At 47.2% G+C, this 20,083-nt stretch overlaps 1 protein-coding gene across 1 annotated transcript in view; it reads left to right on the top strand.

Moving 5' to 3' along the window:
- LCT (lactase) overlaps positions 1-20,083 on the top strand; it is a 50,322-nt gene that overhangs the window by 4,993 nt on the left and 25,246 nt on the right. The window contains exons 2-6 of the mRNA XM_045782850.2: positions 3,880-3,959; positions 6,974-7,057; positions 10,621-10,723; positions 12,656-12,734; positions 16,743-17,469. Coding sequence (XP_045638806.2) covers positions 3,880-3,959; positions 6,974-7,057; positions 10,621-10,723; positions 12,656-12,734; positions 16,743-17,469 — 1,073 coding nt within the window. The remainder of the gene's footprint in view (positions 1-3,879; positions 3,960-6,973; positions 7,058-10,620; positions 10,724-12,655; positions 12,735-16,742; positions 17,470-20,083) is intronic.

Below are 20,083 nucleotides of genomic sequence, written 5' to 3'. Positions count from 1 at the left end.
CTTGAAAAAGAACAAAGTTGGAAGACTCACACTTCCTGATTTAAAATTTTACTAGAAGCTACAGTAATCAAAATAGTGTGGTACTAGCATAAGGACAGACATATATACCTATGGAATAAAATAGAAAGCCCACAAATAAACCCTTGCCTATATGGCCAAATGATTTTCTACAAAAGTGTGAAGACTTTTCAGTGGGGAAAAGAGAGTCTTTTCAACGAGCGTTCCTGGGAAAACTGAACATCCACATACAAAGGAACAAAATTGAACCCTTACCTTGTACTATATACACAAATCAACTCAATCGTTAAGAATGCTCAATCATTATGGAAAGCAAATCAAACCCACAATGAGATATCACTTCACAGCCATAAGAATGGCTGTTATTTTTGAAAGCAGAAAATCACGGGTGTTGGTGAAAATATAGAGAAATTGTAATCTTTATGCATTGCTGACAGGTGTGTGAAATGATGTAGCCAGTATGGAAAAGAGTATGGCAGTTCCTCAAAAAATTAAACATAAAATTACCATATCATGTAGCCCTTGTGGGGACATACACAAAAGAACTGAAAGCAGGGACTTATACGGGTATTTATACCCCTATGTTCATAGCAGTGTTATTTACACAGCCAAAAGGTGGAAATAACCCAAATGCCCATGGATGGATGAAGGGATAAACAAAATGTGCTATTTACATACAACGGAATATTATTTGATCTTAAAAAGAAGTGAAATTCTGACACATACCATAACACGGATGAACCTTGAAGACATTATGCTAAGTGAAATAAGCCAGTCACAAAAGGACAATTATTGTAGGATTCCACATACACGAAGGACCTACAATCATCAAATTCACAGAGACAGGAAGTAGAATAGTGGTTACCAGGGACAGGGAAATGGGGAGTTCCCTGTTCAAGGAACACAGAGTTTTAGCTTGGGTTGATGGGAAAGTTTTGAAGATAGATGGTGGTGATGGTTGCACAACAAAGTGAATGTACTTAATGCCCCTGAAATGTACACTTAAAAAATTTAATGGTGTGGCGCCTGGGTGACTCTTGATTTCGGCTCAGGTTGTGGTCTCGAGGTCATGGGCTTCCAACTCTTGATTTCGGCTCCAACTCTTGAGGTTGTGGGCTCGAGGTCATGGGCTCGAGCATTTTGTCAGGCTCCACATTCAGCATGGAGTCTGCTCGTCCCTCTCCCTCTGCTCCTCCCCCTGCTTGAGCTCTCTCACTCTCTCTCTCAAATAAGTAAAATCTTAAAAAAAAAAATTAATGGTAGTGGCTGGGTGGCTCAGTCTGTTAAGCATCCAACTCTTGATTTAGGCTCAGGTCATGATCTCAGGTCGTGAGATCAAGCCCTACATCGGGTTCTGCACTCAGCAGAGAGTCTGCTTGAGATTCTCTCTCTCCCTCTCCCTCTGCCCTTCCCCAAACCCTAGCCCCTCCTCATAAAAATAAATAAAAATAAAAATTTAATGGCTAATTTCCTGTTATATATATTTTACCAAAATTTTTTAAAAGTTATTTTCTAATCTTTCTATATTCATTATTATAAACCTACTATTTATGTGTTCAGTGTGCTGCCTCTGGGGAGGATTCAATAGAAGAGAGGATTCTTGGCAAAGTTGGAGGTTGGGGGTAGCGGAAACAACCCTCTCATGGGAAGAGTAGAATTGCACACAGCATCCCCCACTTGTACAACACTAGGATGCAACCCAGGATAACCCTATTAATACCAGCCTACCCAAGAAGTAGTAGTAACTTGAAGCATTGGTATTGGCAGTTTAGTATTGGCCAGATTACTTTTATTGGCTCATTTGAGGCAAAGGGGGAAGGAGCAAAAGGAAAGGGGCTATTTTTTGTAAACAACTGCAATGGTTTTTAATGGAATGACTTCCCTTTGTGGTGGAAACAGGTGAGGTTATCCTTAGTGAGGTCTAGCAAAGCCTAGTAGGGACACGAACTTACACGATACTATGCAGTGATTTTCTACACAGGCTTAAAACAGTTAATCCTCAATGCACTGCAAATACCAATTTTGAGCTCTATATGCATGAACACCTATCTTTAATTACGTCCAACAAATTATCCTAAAGCAGAGCAATTACCCCTCTTTCAGTCCCATAGGAAACAAGAGCCGCAAGCTTAGAGTGAGAATCTGGTTTTGAGTAATCTGCCTTTTGCAGTATTTTAAGAAGTATAGTTTATGCTTGCACTGGGGCTAGGTTGGCAACCATGGTGGGGAAGTTTGATTATTCTGTATAATATAAGAATTTCTGGAACTTCAAGTACATTCGTTCACTCTAATTCTAAAAGCAGCTCGCAGAGTCAAATAGAAATGATTTGTGAGTTCATTCTGCTTAGGGATTAACTGTACTCTTGTTTCATTTCATTGGTCTAGAGATGACACTACACTGTACATTTTTAAATGTTAAGCACAAGCTGTATGTTTCACATGTGCTGACGTGATAATGACGAGAGCACGGGAATCTGTGAGAGGCGAAACGGAACCACCAGGCACGATCATTGAGTAACTAGATAATGGCGCTAGGTAACTATCTTATCAGAACGAGGGCTGAACGTCTCTAAATGATATTCTCCACTCAGAAGATTTCAGAGTTCTATCATGTTTATTAAAATAAGCCCCTTTGGGGGCACCTGGCTGGCTCAGTTTGAAAAGCAAGCGACTCTTGATCTTGGGGGTTCTGAGTTCGAGCCCCACATTGGGCATAGAGATTATGGGGGCGTGGGGGGGGGGAGCCAAGCACTCTTGTAGTTGTTAGTGGTGGTTTCATTGTCTTAGGAGATCGTCCTCCTGTAAAGAATTTGGATGAAGGTGAAGTCAGGCATACAGCCTTACAGTTTAACTCTGAAAACTCCGGTTTTATTCAGGTTTTAAGTGTTTCCAAACCGCAGGTCGGCTATGCACCCAGTGCTGAAGTCGATATCTAGAGGGATTAAGGAGGTGTTTTAAATTTTGCTCCTCAGCGAGCACACAATCCGGTGGGAGAGAGAGGCGCGTTGAGTCATAGACGCAGCGCAAACAGCTGAAGAAGCGCTCCTCGGTGGCCGTGTTTCTCAAAAGGTAGTGGGAGGACCACTGCGTCAGGAGCACCTGGGAGGCCAGTTAAAGTGCACTTGTGCAGGGCTCAGTCCGCTGAGGAGCGCACAAGTACCCGCACCACTGTAGGTAATCAAAGAGCAAAGCAAGAGGGCACGCTCTGCAGCTGTTCGCGGTTCCTTCGGTTTCCCCGCCGCGCGTGCGCAGTAGGGGCTGAACTGCCGTTCCACAGTGAAGAGGGGCTGGGAACAGGGGCTTCTCGAGAGTGCCCTGCCTCTAAGCAAGTGGGGAAGCAGTTCTCCCCTCACCGCCTTCTACACTGCGGAGGGGCAGGGCATGGTAATTGCTTTTATTCTTCTAAGAGACTTACAAGTGTCCTGCATTTCAGAGTCCGGCTTTAGATGAAACATTCTCCAAAGGGACTTTTTCGTTCTTAAAGCCACCTTGTTATCCAAAATCTTTCAGCTGGAGTAAAGTGATGTAAGTGATTTGTTCAGAAATCCCCGCCCCCTTTTTTAAAAGATTTTATTTTACTTGAGAGAGGGAGAGAGAGAGCACAAGCAGGGGGAGCAGCAGAGGGGGAGGGAGAAGAAGGCTCCGCTGAGCAGGGAGCCCCCACGAGGGCCTTGAACTCAAGACCCCAGGACCGTGACCTGAGCAGAAGGCAGAGGCTTAACTGACTGAGCCACCCAGGTGCCCCCAGAAATCCCTTTTAAAGTCCGTGAACATGGAACAGGAAATGAGTCCCCACGCAGCTCCCGTGGTGCCAGCGTCCCGCCTCGCTCACATGCAGCTGGTTCCTCTGGTTGGTTTTAGGTGGAAAGCTCTCTGTGGTCCTGCGAGCTGACGCCGTCTCGGAGCTCCTGCTGGAATCATCCACATCTTCGCTTGCCAAGGTGATGACAGTCCCCCAAGATAGCATTTGTAACATCTGAGTAAAGTTGTAATTTTAATTTTAGAGCACAAGAGTTTTCCTCTGTCGCCTTGACATTTTTTTAAAAGTGCCTCTTCTGAGCGCAGTCCATTCTCTAGATTCACGTTTACAAACAAAATCTGATCTGTTGCAGCCCTAGCTCTTGCCTGTGCAAAAAAGTCAAACAGCTCTGTTTGCTTTTTTTTTTTTTTTTTAAGATTTGATTTATTCATTTGACAGAGAGAGGGGGAGAGAGAGAGAGCACAAGCAGGGGGAATAGCAAGCAAAGGGAGAGGGAGAAGCAGACTCCTGCTGAGCAAGGAGCCTGATGCGGGGCTGGATCCCAGGACCCTGGGATCATGACCTGGGCCGAAGGCAGTTCGATTAACTGGCTGAGCCACCCGGGTGCCCCAGTTTGCTCTGATTTTTTATTGAGTCCAAAATAGCTTATTAGAGGAGAGGCCAGTTTATAGCAAAACAGATAAAAGGAAAAGTAAAGGGTTTTGTTTTGTTTTTTAAAGTGTGCTCCCTGGAGTACCATGTTGGTTCCTGCCTCCTCTAAACATAATTTTTTAACTACAATTTTAATAAGAAAAGTTAAAAATCTGAGATTTAAACAGCTTTGGCCTCTGTAAGCTTGGCTGCTGGGCAATGTGAAAAGTCATCAGAAAAAATAGCTGATTTCTGTAGTTCTGTGGCATTCGGCAGGGTGCTGTATAGATAGCACAGTGCCCTATGACAGACACCTGGGGTCTGGGCTACGATGCAGGCTCCGTGGGTCAGGGTCCAGTCTTCAAATTTACCAGCTCAGGAACTTAAAATCCAGATGTGATAAGGTTCTGAATAACGAGCTCCGAGGCTGACTGTATGGCCCGAATGCCATCTAAATTAATTTATAAGGGGTAATAACTGCTATCAGTTATGAACCCAGAAGACCAAAGTGCTGATCAGAAAAGTGCTTGTTGAGCAGTAGCCTTTGAACTGGTCTCTTTGCCCCAGTCCATGCCCCCCAGTGCTTCTGGATTTTCCAAGAGCACAGTTTTTATCAGTTCCCTACTGGGAAGCTACACTCAGTGCTCACTATGAGATTTTAAAATGCGTTGCATGGATGGTGGTGATGGGTGCCCAACGATGTGAATGCACCTAGTGCTGCTGAACTTGTTAAATTTTATGTTATGCATATTTTGCCACAGATTGCAGGAATTGGTGCAAATTTCTCAGGGCCTTCCAGAGTGTAGCTCTCTCAGGCTATCTTGCTCTCTCTTAGGTCTCCCCTCCTATTTTTCCCAGTGTGTATGCTATGCTTTTTTCCTGCTCTCTTGCATGTGCACTCATGTATGCTTCCTATCCTAGCCTTGCTCAAATCTCTTCCAACAAAATTCTACCCATTTACAACATACGTGCACATGTGCTCTCTCCATCAAGAGGTCTCATTTAATAATACTCCCTTGCTCAACCTGATGTGCTCTCTCTCCGCTTGGAACACTTAGCTCTTTGTTTACACCAGCACCCCCCCAAGCCTTGTGTATCAGAATCACCTGCAGAGCTAGTAAAGCACATAAAGGCCAAGGCTTAATGTGGACGGACCATCCTGGGTCTTCAGAGGCTTCCTCAGTTCCCAGGTGAGTTTGAACACCACTGGCGCGGACTTCGCTTATAACCTTTCTAATTCTTTGTGTTTATTCATGTCGTTGGTGCATTTGCTAACTCTCTCTATTAAGTGGTAAGCTTCTGTGGTTCTTACTTCTCTTTAAATGTGAATCGTCATCTGCTGAGCACAGTGATTTTAAGAGCAGGTACTCAGCGACTATGTGTTGTGCAGAATGGACAGACAAAAGTAAGAGCTGAGGGTGGAGGGTGGGGAGGAAGGGTTGGAATGGTACTCAGCAAAGTGGAGCAAGGTGTAGACTGTTTGGTAAACACTGCTGAGGACTTGATTAGGAAAGCCACAGGGAACTGGTGGTGAGTCAGTCATCGAAGGTCCACAGGGCACTTGGTTGTCGTTGGATGCATTATCCAGGGTCTTTGTCCTGAAGGAACATATCATCTATGAAGGAGTGATGATCTAGGCCTGATAAGGATAGAAATGACTTTTGTTTTTTTTTTTTTTTTAAGATTTTATTTATTTATGTGACAGAGAGACAGCCAGCGAGAGAGGGAACACAGCAGGGGGAGTGGGAGAGGAAGAAGCAGGCTCACAGCGGAGGAGCCCGATGTGGGACTCGATCCTGGTACGCCGGGATCACGCCCTGAGCCGAAGGCAGACGCTTTAACGACTGCGCTACCCAGGCACCCTAGAAATGACTTTTGAGAAAGGCAACGAGGGAATCATAGTTGTATCTTTGTGTGTTTAGACTCTTGCAGATCTGAAGTTCTCAGAATGTACGCAGGCCAGAGACCGTGCAGGGGGGTATGTCCAGGACCGTGAGAGCTCTGTTCTCCGATAATATTATGGGCCAAGCTAGGGTCCACGAGGGCGGACTTTAAACTGTGACCTGACAGTAGCCAGTAACTATAGCCTACAATTAAAATGAAACCCAAAACCCCAGTAGGGTCTGGAAAGATCCCTGAGGGTCCTGCAGGTGTCTGAGGGCTCCACTCTCTCCATCCCAGCAAAATGGAAGGGCTGGGAGGAGGGTGCCGACCAGGGCAGCTCTGGCCTCTGACTCCCTTAGTACTCACCTGTTTGGTGGGAACCCACCATTTCTGGCATACAGTACTTCATTCACTCACTCAGTCATATACACTTCTCAAGCACTTACTGTGTGCAAAGAACTTTGCTGAATCCGTGGTGATGTATTCCCAACCACATGCAGGCACATCCCACACACACATTCTCATTCTGTCCCAGCTTGTCCTCTGCCTGCTTTTCCCCTGGGCAATCTCACTTCAGAGCATCAGTTTAGGAATAGGAGGAGAAAGAAAAAGGGATATTTCTGAACAGTAGTTTGCCTTGAAATTGCTTACGTTCTAATGACCCTATTTACTTATTTCTAGGGCACTGTCGATTTCCTCTCTCTTGATTTGTCTTATGAATGCCCAAGAGAGTCAAGTTTGCCACAGAAGCTGAGTAAACTGCAGGTAATTTGAGCCATTTCGCATATTGATGAGGAATGGAGAAGGTTCCCGATAGCATATTAGACCTTTAACGCCCTGGCTGGTGTGTAAACCGAGTTTGCCCCCACGGTTGGTGGAGAAGCAGAGTTGCACCAGGGAAGATCTCCCTTGAACGCGTTGCTGGAGACCATGGAGGGGGTCAGGCAGTCTTCCCCGGACGGGATCATGAGGGTTATCTCATTAAGGTAAATATTTCATGATCTCTTGTGTAGAAATCTGAGAATTGAAATTCCGGTATTCTAAGATTCAAAAAGTCATTTCATGGACGGTGGTCATGGTTACACAACAGCGTGAATGGACTTAATGTCACTGAACTATACACTCAAAATGGTTAGGATGGTAAATTGTATGTGTATTTCACCCCAAACAAAAAAAAAAAGACATTTCACACCCAGGTCTGCTAAATCAGATGCCAGCTATGGGAACCTTCCTGTAACCTCAGGCCCTTTTTTCCCATTCCCAGGATTGTTTTCCTCAAATGTAAGGATTGTGATTAACGTTAGAGAAAGTATGTTGGTTGCCACCTACCTACCCGTTAGCTTTCTCTCCTGTGCTTGGTCACGGCTGAGCAACTTCCTTGAGGAAGACGAATTCCAAATTCCATGGAGTCCTGGCTATTCCCCCACCTCCTGACAGGGTAGAATGGATTGTACCTTCCGAATCCTAGCAGTATTTCTATACTTACTCCTGAAGAGCGACCTTCTCACAGGCCTCTCTGGGGATGCCTGGCCGCCAGCATTCACCCATGCCTTCCTCTTGCGCCTCTTGTGGGCACAAAGCTGCTCCCCTCTGCTTTCCGCCCTGTGCCTCCTGGTTTTGAATCCCAGCATCCCCACCACCGAGCCGGATGGATTGTTAGAGGAATGATCTGTTGAGAGGCCGAGCTCATCAGCATCAAATCCTCAGTGCTGCTGCTCGGTGGAATCTCCATTCGACCTGAGGCTGGACGCTGGAAAGGGAGGAATTAGCATTAGTCCCATCACCGTGTCTCTGGGTTTCCTGCTGGCCTTCGTAGGCACCACTACTTTTATTATCTGCAAGTAATATGATCTAATAATCCAAGGCAGCAGGTGCAGTCGCAGGGCATTTGAGTAATAGCCGCTATGATTTTAGTGCTGGCTCTGCGCCCAGCACCGTGTGGGGCACTCGATCCTCACGATACTTCTACCCCCCACGGCCGACCCCAGCACGTAAGAAGCATACGAGGGTCAGACACTAGGGAGGGAGCAGAGCTGGGATTGGAAGCAGGGCTTACATATGACACCACACTGCCTCTCCAAAACAAAAATAAATCCAAGGTGTTGGGGATGTTATAATGAGGGTGGCATTTTTGAAAATCACATATAATTTTGTAAATATCTTCTTACCTGAACCCAATTTGCCTTGACCTAGAGCCTGCCCCGGTGGGCTTGCTAGCCAGATTTCTGGTCCTTCAGCGGCACTTAAATAGTGTCTTCAAGGCCTTCCGATGCCTGTGATAATTAAATCTGTCTTTTGTCTCCCTTAAGAAATTCAACCAGAGCTTGTTGCTCAGTTAATGGGTTCAGACAACGCTGACATTTGAAAACCGTCTGGGTTATGCAGACGCAGCATGCTTCAGAGAGCCCATCAACAGAGCGTTGGCTCAATTTCTGCCTGAGGATGTGGTTTACAGTGTTTCCCTTTTTATATCAAAACATTTTCAAGAAAACCTCCTCCCACCAGTGCCTGGATAAAGCTGTGAACCCTCAGTCAATAGCTGGCCAGACAAACAGTAAAATCTTCCTGGACAAACTTGGCAGCCAGGGATTATGCCCTGCTGCAATTCTTTGTTCCTTTTATTTCCTTAGGTAGGAATTAAATTCTGGATGTTGCACTTGACAGCTCGGTTGCAGCCCCAGAGATGCAGGATGACCACTCTGGTCACCAGCTGTGAGGCGAGAACCGAGCTGGAGAGGGGACTGTCCCTCTCTGCGGTTATCGGTTACAAGCCTGCAGCATTCCCACAGTTCGCGCCCCCAGGACAGGAAGAGCAGCTGAGTTCTCCCCAGGACCCCGAATCATGCTGCCCACAGCTCCCTTACCAGCATCCCGCCCATCCCTCCCATCCCAGGTCCCCTTGCCCTCCTCCTGGGGGCTGTAAGGGAAGAGGTTGAAGGCCGGGCAGAGAGGAGCAGGTGTCCTCTGCCATTGCTGTTTCCCTCCACTCTCCCCAGAGCCCTTGCATCTCCCTCTCCGAGGCTCAGGGCCCGTCCGTTGGTGCTCCTCCCTCCAGCGCACAGGTGTTTTAGGGCTGGAGGACACCCTTCGGGTCCAGTACCCCGATAAAGAGCCATAGCACATCCGAGTTCTGAATTCTGCAGGCGGTGCAGGAGCAGAATCCTGCATCCTCTTAGCAGGAAAGGCTCTGCTCACCCAGGGACTTCTCCACTTAGCAGAAGCCTCCTCCAGCTCTCCCGTCCTATGATCTTACAGACTGCCCCCCCCACCCCGCCATGTACTGACCTTTCAGGAAAGAGAAAACCCTCCGTTTCCTTAATAGTTGGGCTTTCCCACACTGACCAGCACAGGGAAAGGACAAGGGCTGTGTGCGCTCCAATGCCACTAATTGTGGTCCTGAGCCACTCAGCTTCTCAAAGCTGAAGGCACCTCGTCTGACTCAGAAAATAATGTGCCTGCCTTCTTTGGAAGGGGCTGTATTGGTATCTCTCAGTGGCCTTTAACCCCGCAGAGGAGGAGAAGCTTGGTGTGGGGAAAATGACCAAACCCAGCCTTCCCAAAAGAAGGTAATTTGAGGTGAAGTCAAGCAACATGCTAATTTTCAGTTGTTTCCTTCAACAGTGAAATGGCTTAGAAATGTGAGAAAAGTCACACCTGTTCCATTTGAATGAGGACCTCTTCTTTTAACTTTTTATCATAGGAAATGTCAAATATATCCAAAGGTAGAAAGAAAAGGGTCATGACGCCTTCCCCAACTTTAAAAGCTATTGACTCATGGCTGATCTTGTTCCATCTAACCCCTACTTTCCCCTTCTCAAGCCAGATTGGGGGGTTTTGTTGTTGCTGTTGTTGTTTCTAACTCATGACCCTGAGATCAAGACCTGAGTTGAGCTGAAGAGTCAGACACCCAACTGACTGAGCCACCCAGGTGTCCCTGAAGCCAGATTGTTTTGAAGCAAACCCCAGACATTCATAAATACTGTTACGGTGGCACCTGATTGAGCTTTTTGTAGTAACAAAGGCCCCTAACATGAGTGGATGGCCTTGTTCCTGGCCCAACACAGGGCCTGGTTCTGGGAAGAGCCTTGTCGGCCTGTTGAACATGGGGATCACTGGGGAGGGTGGCTGATGTTTCGCTGATGTTCCTGAAAAGTGTAGACTGTTCTCCCTCAGAGTCTAGAGTCAGTTCCCTATCTTAAATGACCTGGCTAGAGAACACTTCCCAAATTCAGAGCGTTTGTCACTTCTCCTTTTGAAGATCCGTCCCTGTTACCCAAAGACTTACTCTGGGCAGTTTCCGTTCACTTGCTGGCTTTGCTCTTTTTCAGACTATGGAGCCAAAAGTGAAAATTTTCATCTTCAACCTGAGATTCCAGGACTGCCCTTCCACTAAGAAGAACTTAACCGGGCTGCTCTTTAGCCTTCTCGAGGGTGAGTGGACCATTGCTGCCGACGTTTGTCTTTGTCCTTCCAATTTTTATTTCAATTCAAGTTAGTTAGCGTACAGTGTAGAATTGGTTTCAGGAGTAGAATTTAGTGATTCATTGCTTACGTAGAACACCCAGTGCTCCTCACATCATGTGCCCTCCTTAATGCCCATCACCCAGCTAGCCCATCCCTCCATCAACCCTCAGTTTGTTCTCAATAGTTAAAAGTCTCATGGTTTGCCTCTCTCTCTGTTTTTATCTTTTTATTTTTCTTTCCCTTACCCTCTGTTCATATGTTTTGTTTCTTAAATTCCACATATGAATGAAATCATATGGCATTTGTCCTTCTCTGACTGACTTATTTTGCTTAGCATAATACACCCTAGTTCTAGCCATGTTGTTGCAAATGACAAGATTTCATTCTTTTTGATGGCTGCATAATATTCCATTGCATATACACCACATCTTCTTAATGTATTCATCAGTATGGACATTTGGGCTCTTTCCATAATTTAGCTGCTATAAACATCAGGGTGCACATGCCCCCTCAAATCACTATTTTTGTATCCTTTGAGTAAATACCTTGTAGTGCAATTGCTAGATTGTAGAGTAGTTCTGTTTTTAACTTTTTGAGGAAACTCCATACTGTTTTCCAGAGTGGTTGTGCCAGTTTGCATTCCCACCAACAGTGTAAGAGGGTTCCCCTTTTTGCTGGAGAGGTTTTGAGTGACATTGGGTGCACTGGCTTGGGGAGTAGCAGTTTTAAAAGTCTGGGGTTCCAGTAAGAGGAGGGACCAGAAGAGGGATGGTCTGAGAGCCCACCCCAGAAGGATTTAGTGTCCCTTGCCTTTGTATTATTGGTCTCTTAGCTCCCATTGACTCAAGAAAGAAGTGAGGCTCTGTACAAAGATGACAGAGATGCCTTGATCTTGTGGAAATAAAGACCATCAGGCTTCCAGGTTCAGGTATAAGTGTGGGAGCTGCTCTGTGCCCGAGTGTCCACTGTCATTACCCCTCCCTCCAAGATCTCTCACCTTTGCCCCCCTCCACTTACCCTTGTTCTTTTCCTCATTACCTCAGCTCGCACATGGCTGTGGTGGGCACCTTACCGAAGCCTTCAGGTCTAAGACCTACAGCTCATGGACCATCTTCTCTGTGTCTCTTAGTTCTAATTCGTGAAAGTGAATCTGATTGGTGGGCCATGGGTCAAGAGATCACTCCAGGTCCAGTCACATCTAGGGAAAGGTGGATTGTGTTAAGGCATCAGGGGCTGAGGGCTACTAGAGAAGGGCAGGTTCCTGGGTGTCCTGATGTTCATTCCAGTCCCTATAAGGCAGAGTATGGTAGAGGTCGGTAGTGCCCTTTCTACTACCTGTAACCAGTGCTGAGCTGGCTTCACAGACCTCATGACCCTCATCCATAGACATAACTTGATAACCCTCACCCTAGCTCACTTTCGATGGCATGATGGTTTCTGTTCTTACAGCCCTTTCTAAATGGCTAAAATGGTCAATTTTATGTTTATGCATAGTTCACTACAATTCAAAAACTTCCATCTCTTTCTGATGTTTGAGTTCTTCTAAGTCAATTGTTCTCCATGTGTGGTCTTCAGACCAGCAACATCAGGATCACCTGGGAACTTGCTAGATCCTCGAGCCCCATGTCAAATGCACCGGGTCAGAAACTCTGGGCTGGGCCGAGCAATCTGTGTTTCACAAGCTCTGCAAGTGCAAATGGAAGTTTGAGAACCACTGTTCTAAGCACATGGCAATCACTCCTGACCTCCCCACATCTTTAGCCCGTGGAATTTTCCAGCGAGCTTAGAATAATTGCTTGGAGTTTGGGTGTGTTGTATAAATAAGAAAATTATTGATTGCAGTTATGAATATTGTTGGTTGGACTTTGGGGAGTATTAATTAAACTTCTTCTTTTACAGCCATAAGTGAAAACCAGGTTCTCACCATTGGGTTTGATCTGAATACTCTCCTAAGCTGTTCACCAAGTTCCAAGAAAAGGTAATGTTAGATTTCCTGTTGAACTATCAATAGCTGGTATTTGAAGAATACTCTTTCACATGTATAATCTCATGGGACCGTTGTCATCTGCCTTTTGGCCAGTGATTTTTATCATGGTGAGAAATGAAGACTCAGAGGGGACGGCATCAAAGAGTCTGTCTCCCACAGCATCTTACTCTGGGCCCACGTGTTTCTGCATCCTCACGTGTCATTCTACACTTGTGAACCTTGCAGTTTGCCCCAGTGCACACAGCAAGCAGAGCTAGGATTTGAACCCCTGCCTTCTAGTTTAAGATCTTGTTGGAGATAGTGTGAGTTTGTGGAAGAGCAGGCTGGGTTAAAGACAGATCTGACCACCCCACTGAAGTTACATGACCTGAGTAAGTGGGTGAGTTCTCTGCACCTATTTCCTCCTGTCAGCTGTGAAACATCTTTCCCACAAGCAGACAGTGCAGGTTGGAGATTCAGCTGTTGCAGTGGGACAGAAGCCTAACTCAGTGGTGTTCTGAAAGGTTTTATTCTATTTTTTAAAAGATTTATTTATTTAGAGAGAGGGAGAGAGAGGGGATGGTGGCAGGCACAGAGGGAGAGAGGGAAACCCAAGCAGATTTCGCACAGAGCCCAACACGGGGCTTGATCCCACGACCCGTGAGATCATGACCAGAGCTGAAACCAAGAGTCAGACGCTTAACACACTGCACCACCCAGGCGCCCCTGAGAGGTTTTAATCTATGGTGGGGGACAAATAATTTCTTACTGAATAACTGAAGTACCAAAATTTATAAATGACTTATTTTTTTAAAAAAATCAGAGCAGGTTTGAGGTTACCCCCGTAATGACACCCTCACACACTCATCATCTAATGTGATTCTCAAGTGATTAAGACAAGGTGGTGTGGAAACCGGCACATTTGTTCCCCAGAACCTTCAGCCTTCCGTGGGTGTGTTACACACATGAGCTTCATGCACCGTGTGTTGACAAAGGACAAAGCCTGGAAGGACTCATTTAGCTTCCCTGACTTTGAATTAGAGCTCTCCTTGCTCTTCACCTTAGACTTTGCTAGGACAGCTCTGTCCAAGGTCCAGTTGCTAGCACCTCTTTGTCCTTTTCCTCTCCCAGCACTTGTATATCTCATTCTGTTGTTTAGTCGTCTCAACTCACTTCGAGCCAGCAGTTCAAATCCACAAACCCGAAGCCCCCACTATATGTAAGTCTTTGTCCTGGGACTGTGAACAGTGGAAAGAGGAGACAGGTCAGAACTGCTCCCTGCCCACCCTTGGGGTCAGTGGAGAAGTGCTGGGCCATGTCTTATCAGAAAATAGATCTCAAGAGGCCATAAAAAAAGGGTTACCCTGAGGGGCGCCTGGGTAGCACAGTCATTAAGCGTCTGCCTTTGGCTCAGGGCGTGATCCTGGCGTTCTGGGATCGAGCCCCATATCGGGCTTCTCCGCTGGGAGCCTGCTTCTTCCTCTCCCACTCCCCTGCTGTGTTCCCTCTCTCGCTGGCTGTCTCTCTGTCACATAAATAAATAAAATCTTTAAAAAAAAAAAAAAAAAGGGGTTACCCTGAAAGCTCAGTGATTGTAAAACCACAAGATGTCATGTGACACTGGCTCTAAGGTTTTCCCTCTAAACCTTGGCCTGAAGTAAAGGTCCAACACTGGCTAACATTAATCAGGAGGCTAACAGCCAGGGGTCCTCACTCAGGTGGACGTTGGTGGAGAGCCCACCGGGGGCAGGAGCAAGCGGGGGCGGCAGGTTTCCTACAGGACTAAGATCATTTTCTCTTTGAGAATGTTAGACCTCAGAGGGGGGACAGAGAGGCCCACAAATGACTCTAACACCAGACTGTGGCAGGAGACACAGCGCTGCTCCCCAGATAGGGGAGAAAGAGCATTATCTGGGATGATCTGAGGTGGCTGGGGGCAGGGGAGGGGCAGCTGAAGGAGGGCTACCTGGAAGGCCTGGGCATAGGGATTGAGGCTCTGCTAAATCTCTTCCCGAGTTAGGGAAACCCTGGGCTCCCAGCATTCAAACCTTCTGAGTAAATTGAGGGGCACCTGGTGGGCTCAGTTGGAAGAACACACGACTCTTGATCTCGGGGTTGTGAGTTCTAGCCCCACGTTGGGTGTAGAGGTTACTGAAGTGATTTTTACACTTAAAAAAAAAAAAAAAAGCCTTTAGAGCAAATTGTATTTTATCCAGGGGCTGTTTGTTTATTTCTTTAAGACCTCATTTCCTCCAAGCCGGGAGGACAGTTCAGGGGCAGAAGGGTTGGGTCAGAGCAGCTGAGTGCTGCCTGTGTCCCTGATTGTGCTCCAGACACCCGTATATATTATGGATAATCCATAACTAGAGATCATTCCCCCACTGCTGTTTTGGCAAATGTGTTAGTTGATGCTTCATAAAACAGGAGGTGCTTAGGTTTGGAAGACCCAGGTTCACTCCATGGGATGGAGGTCCCTCTGCAGTGTCCCTGTCACTTCTACCAGTTCTGTGCTCTGGGCCAACCTAGTACAAATGTCGTCATCTCTCCACACGATGGCCCTTGGGCAGGAAATGCTCTTGGACTGCACCTCCTTGGGAACGTGCGCCCTCTCCCTTCCCCCCACTCTGTATATTTTCCTTGCAGAACCAAGCATACCCACCTACACAGACCCTTCCTCAGGGTTGCCCCTTGCTGGTATAACTGCCATGTGCCATTGAACCGTGCTTTCCAGCCCGCAGGCCAGGACTTGGAGACTGGGAAACCAACTTAGGGTTTGTTTTGAAATGTGAGAACCATTTTATTAAAAAAATAATAATAAGGAAAGACAAAAGGAGAGAAATGGACTAAAAACTAAATAGAAAATAGACTGCATTCATGTAAGGATAGCATTTTTACATTGTTTTATTTCAAATATATATTTATCTGAATTTACATATATATAAAATATTTAAAATATATTAATGTCTACACACAAATATGGTGATAGCACAGACTGCTCTACGATTTGCAAACTGTGTGATCAAGGAGAAGTTCTCATTTAAAAGAAAATAAGATATGAGTTCACTTACGTTAAAAAGGCTGGAGATGGATAATCTAGAATAGGTATAATTATCGGGAATTCAGGCTCCTACCTTGTTTTGTCACCCTTAACAAGGCTTCTACCTTACGGTCTAGGATGGATGCTTGAGCTCCTGCCATTATGTCCATAACCCAGGCAGCATGAAGGAAGGACTGCCGCTCACCAGGCTCCTGCAGCAACCCGGGGCAGGTCCCAGTGGAAGAGCGAAGGTTAATATTTAGCTGGTACTTATCAGTAGAGCTATACCAGTGGCTCAATTACTGAACCAGCTGGTAAATAGGTGCTGGTCCCCTGATGCCCAGAACTTATTACTTTCAGTCTCCGTTTCCTTTTCTGCAGGATAAGAATAAATAATTATAGTACTTATCTCATAAATTTGTGAAAATAAATGACAGCCCTACATTCTTATCACAGTGGCCAGCCCAGAATCAAGCCATAATGAAGTAAAGCCATCATTATCATTAGCTATGTTGTTTGTATTTAGTTAGTTAGTTACAGAGCGCGAGCGAGGTGAGGGAGGGGCAGAGGGAGAGAATCTTAATCAGGAGACCAACACAGGGCTCAATATCAGGACCTTGAGATCATAACCTGAGCCAGAATCAAGAGGCCAATACTTAGCCCACTGAGCCACCGAGGAGCCCCAATTAGCTATGTTTTTTATAAATAAGAAAAAAGCATGGCATCAGAACCAAAAACAGCACTCAAGGACAAGCTACTAAAGGAACAGCAGGCTTGCACAGTGTTTGACTCCTACAGGAGGAATAATAACTTGCCTAAGAACGGGCAATAATAATAATTTTCGCACCCATCAGTCACTTTCTGCCCGCAACTTTGTTTCTGGAACCGTTACTGATGACACACGTTGTGGCTACGCATCAGTCTCAGGGCGGAGGTAACCCGCAGAGTCATTCCTGTGTCCCTTTGTCTCCCCGATCCCGCAGCAGGCCCTGCGCCCGGACGGACCGCCCGCCCCTGCAGGCCGCGGGGCAGCAGCGCGCGGGGAGCTCAGCCGGCCCCTCGCCGCAGGGCTCGGCCTACAGAAGAGTCTGGGGAATGTTTGCCAACCAGTCCGGGGCCGAAAGAGACGCTTTCCTGCAAGACGTCTTCCCGGAAGGCTTCCTCTGGGGCGTCTCCACCGGAGCCTTTAACGTGGAAGGAGGCTGGGCCGAGGGCGGAAGAGGGGCGAGCGTCTGGGACCCGCAGGGGCGCCCGAGCGCCACCGAGGGCGCAGCGACGCCGGAGGTGGCCAGTGACAGTTACCACAAGGTGGACACCGACGTGGCCCTGCTTCGGGGCCTCCGAGCTCAGGTGTACAAGTTCTCCATCTCCTGGTCCCGCATCTTCCCCAGCGGGCGCGGGCCCGGGCCCAGCCGCCGGGGCGTCGCCTACTACGGCAGGCTCCTGGACAGCCTGCGCGCCGCGCGCGTCGAGCCCATGGCCACGCTCTTCCACTGGGACCTGCCCCGGGCGCTGCAGGAGCGCGGCGGGTGGCAGAACGACAGCGTGGTGGACGCCTTCCTGGACTACGCGGCTTTCTGCTTCGCCACCTTCGGGGACCGCGTGAAGCTGTGGGTGACCTTCCACGAGCCGTGGGTGATGAGCTACGCTGGCTACGGCACTGGCCGACACGCGCCGGGCATCTCCGACCCGGGGGTGGCCTCTTTCAAGGTACCTGTCGTCCCTGTCGGGCCGCCTCCCTGGGGGAGACCTTTCTCTGGGAGAAAGCCCTTTTCTCTGCCCTTCGGCAGGCCTTTCCTTTTTGTCCTTTAAAGGCGGCCAGAGCGGGGGAGGGAAGGCACTGGAAGTTGTTAATCCCCGTGCCTTGTCCCGACACTGTGCGGGCCCTTGGAACAGAGTCGACATGCTTGGAACAGCGCGGCTGGGGGAGGGAACTGAGGCTCAGGGAGTAGAAGCTACTTCATGAGGGCATGGGTAGAGGGCCAGCCATTAGAAGACAGAATTTGGGCCCCCGTCGGCTTACCTCCCCTGCAAGTTCTCCACCTCAGCCGGGACTCCTAGTGGCGAGGAGTCCAAACCCAGACTGACCGAAGCAGAGGGAATCCCTCCGCTCAGGCAACTGCAAAGTCTGGGTTTTAGGTGGTCACAGTGGAGGTCGATCAGACCCCAGCCGATGCTACTAGTACTCAATTTCTCTTCCTCTCTTGCCCCCTGTTGGCTTTCCGCTTGGGCTGCCTGGTAACCAGAAGGCAGCAGCCCTGCTCTCCTCTTTCAAGACCAGCGGGAAAGCAAGCTTGCCTCTCTTCTGCATTCCCAGAAACGCCTTCCTGTGTCTCGTGGCTGCCGCCTGGGTCGCGTGCCCATCCCTGGACCAGCCACTGGGTCTAGGCTAGGGGACTGGAATGCCCTGCCTGGTCTGGGTGCCGATCCCAGCTCCACCCGCGGAGCATTCATTCCCTCAAGAGGGGGATGTTTATACTGGAGACAAAAATTTTAATGGCTTAATATAGGTCCTTTCCATCATTTCCTTTTTTCTTCAGAATCTCAGCTTTCCCTGGCAGCCTTCTTCAGGATGGACCTGTTAGTCTGGCTTTCTCCTGCCACACTTGGGGTTCTGTTCTGAAATGGAAGTCTTGGCGCTGCCCCATGCTGGCTGTTAAAGAGGACGCGTGGCCCATGTCTTTGAGATTTAAAACTTTTTGGATGAGATGATACAAATACATATAAGAAAATTAGCAGTCTAAAATGTCCACAGTCAGAATGAGCTAGAAAAATCGGAATCAGCGACTTGGTGAAATGCCAAAAATCATAGCACTGAAGTCAAGGCTTCCTCTCTGGTCTCGTTCAGCAAGTGACCACACAGTGAGGGAGAACACTTCTGAAAATGGAAGGTTGGAACCTTTCTATTGGTCTCCTCATTGTAAATCTCATCCTAACGTCTTCTCCTTAGTGTCTCCTCCGGCTTCTTATCCCTATAAGCGTGGCTCCTGGAAAGTCCACCTCACTTTGCTCCTTCACGTCTTGCTTTTATGTATTAGTTAAAACAGTATAATACCGTTAAGGGAAAATTTCAAAGAAAAAGTATCTCTCCCAATTCTGCCCATGTCTCCTTCCAGGCCTGGCTCCCTTGCATTCACAGTATACTCAGAGTACACTCAATTTAGTGCGTTTTTTAAAAGTAGACTGTATTTTTTTTTTTGCAGTAGTTTAATGTTCACAGCAACATTGAACAGAAGTTACCTAGATTTCCCATACACCCTCTACCCCACCCCCCAGCCCCGCACAGCTTCTCCCATTATCAGCACACACACACACACACACACACACACACACTCACACACACTCACTCCCGCCCCCGCCAGCATGGTACATTCGTTAAATTGATGAGCCTACACTGACACATCACAATTACCTAAGTGCCCATGTTTCACCTGACATGTCACTAACACTTCCGTGTTCTTACACGGCCACAGTAGCTGGTTTTGCTGGTTATCTGAGATTCCACTGAGCCCCCTACCTGACACGGACTCGTTTAGAAGGCAAGCATTCCTGCCTTTTGGAAAAGAGCACAGGTTGCTACTGGAGGTTAGGACCCAGTTAAGGACTAACATTTGGAATATGAGAAGCGGTGAGGAATTTCACTTCTAGGGCATATTTTGATAGGAAAATTTTCAAAAATAAGTGTCATCACTTTCAGATGATAAAAAAAAAAAAAAAAAAAGGAAAGGAAGCTAGGCAGCAGCAGGCCCCCTCCTGCACTCCGGGTTTCTGCTTGGTGCTTTGTATATACGATCTTATTTAGTCCTGCTAAATGATCCCTAATTACTGCTTCTTGCAGACAAGGAGACTGAATGAGAAGATTGTTTGAGTTCCCTGAGCGAGTTAGTGACAAGGTCAAGATTTAAATCTGGGTTTGTTATACTCCAGGCACCCTGCTTTTGCCCATGTTCCCATGGTGCTCTGCCAAAGGAAGCTGTTGACTTTTGTAAGACCTGGAGTTAAGTCTACAAAGAGATTCCTGGTCATTGGTTTTCTTCCTAGAGTTCATTAAGTAGAAAGGAGGACAGGTACGTTAGAATTGTCCCATCCCTCATATGTCAACTAAAATGATCCCACCAAATTCATTGTTGATGAATTAGTCAATAAGGATTATTGAGGACAAAGGCGAAATAGCATCACGTGGGACAATACGGGCCTAGAGTCAGACTTCCTGCGTTCTACAGCTCTCTGGATCTTGTTCCCCTCATCCGTACAGTAGTAAAGATAATTATACTTGCCATATAAGGTTGTTGTAAGAAATTCATGAGAGACTTCACTAACAATG

This window comes from Ursus americanus, chromosome 1 (assembly GCF_024610735.1).
Source record: "Ursus americanus isolate L20-20 chromosome 1, mUrsAme1.1.p, whole genome shotgun sequence".
Lineage (NCBI taxonomy): Eukaryota > Metazoa > Chordata > Mammalia > Carnivora > Ursidae > Ursus > Ursus americanus.
The sequence above is the reverse complement of the archived record's forward strand: the minus strand, read 5'-3'. Positions and strand labels throughout refer to the sequence as shown.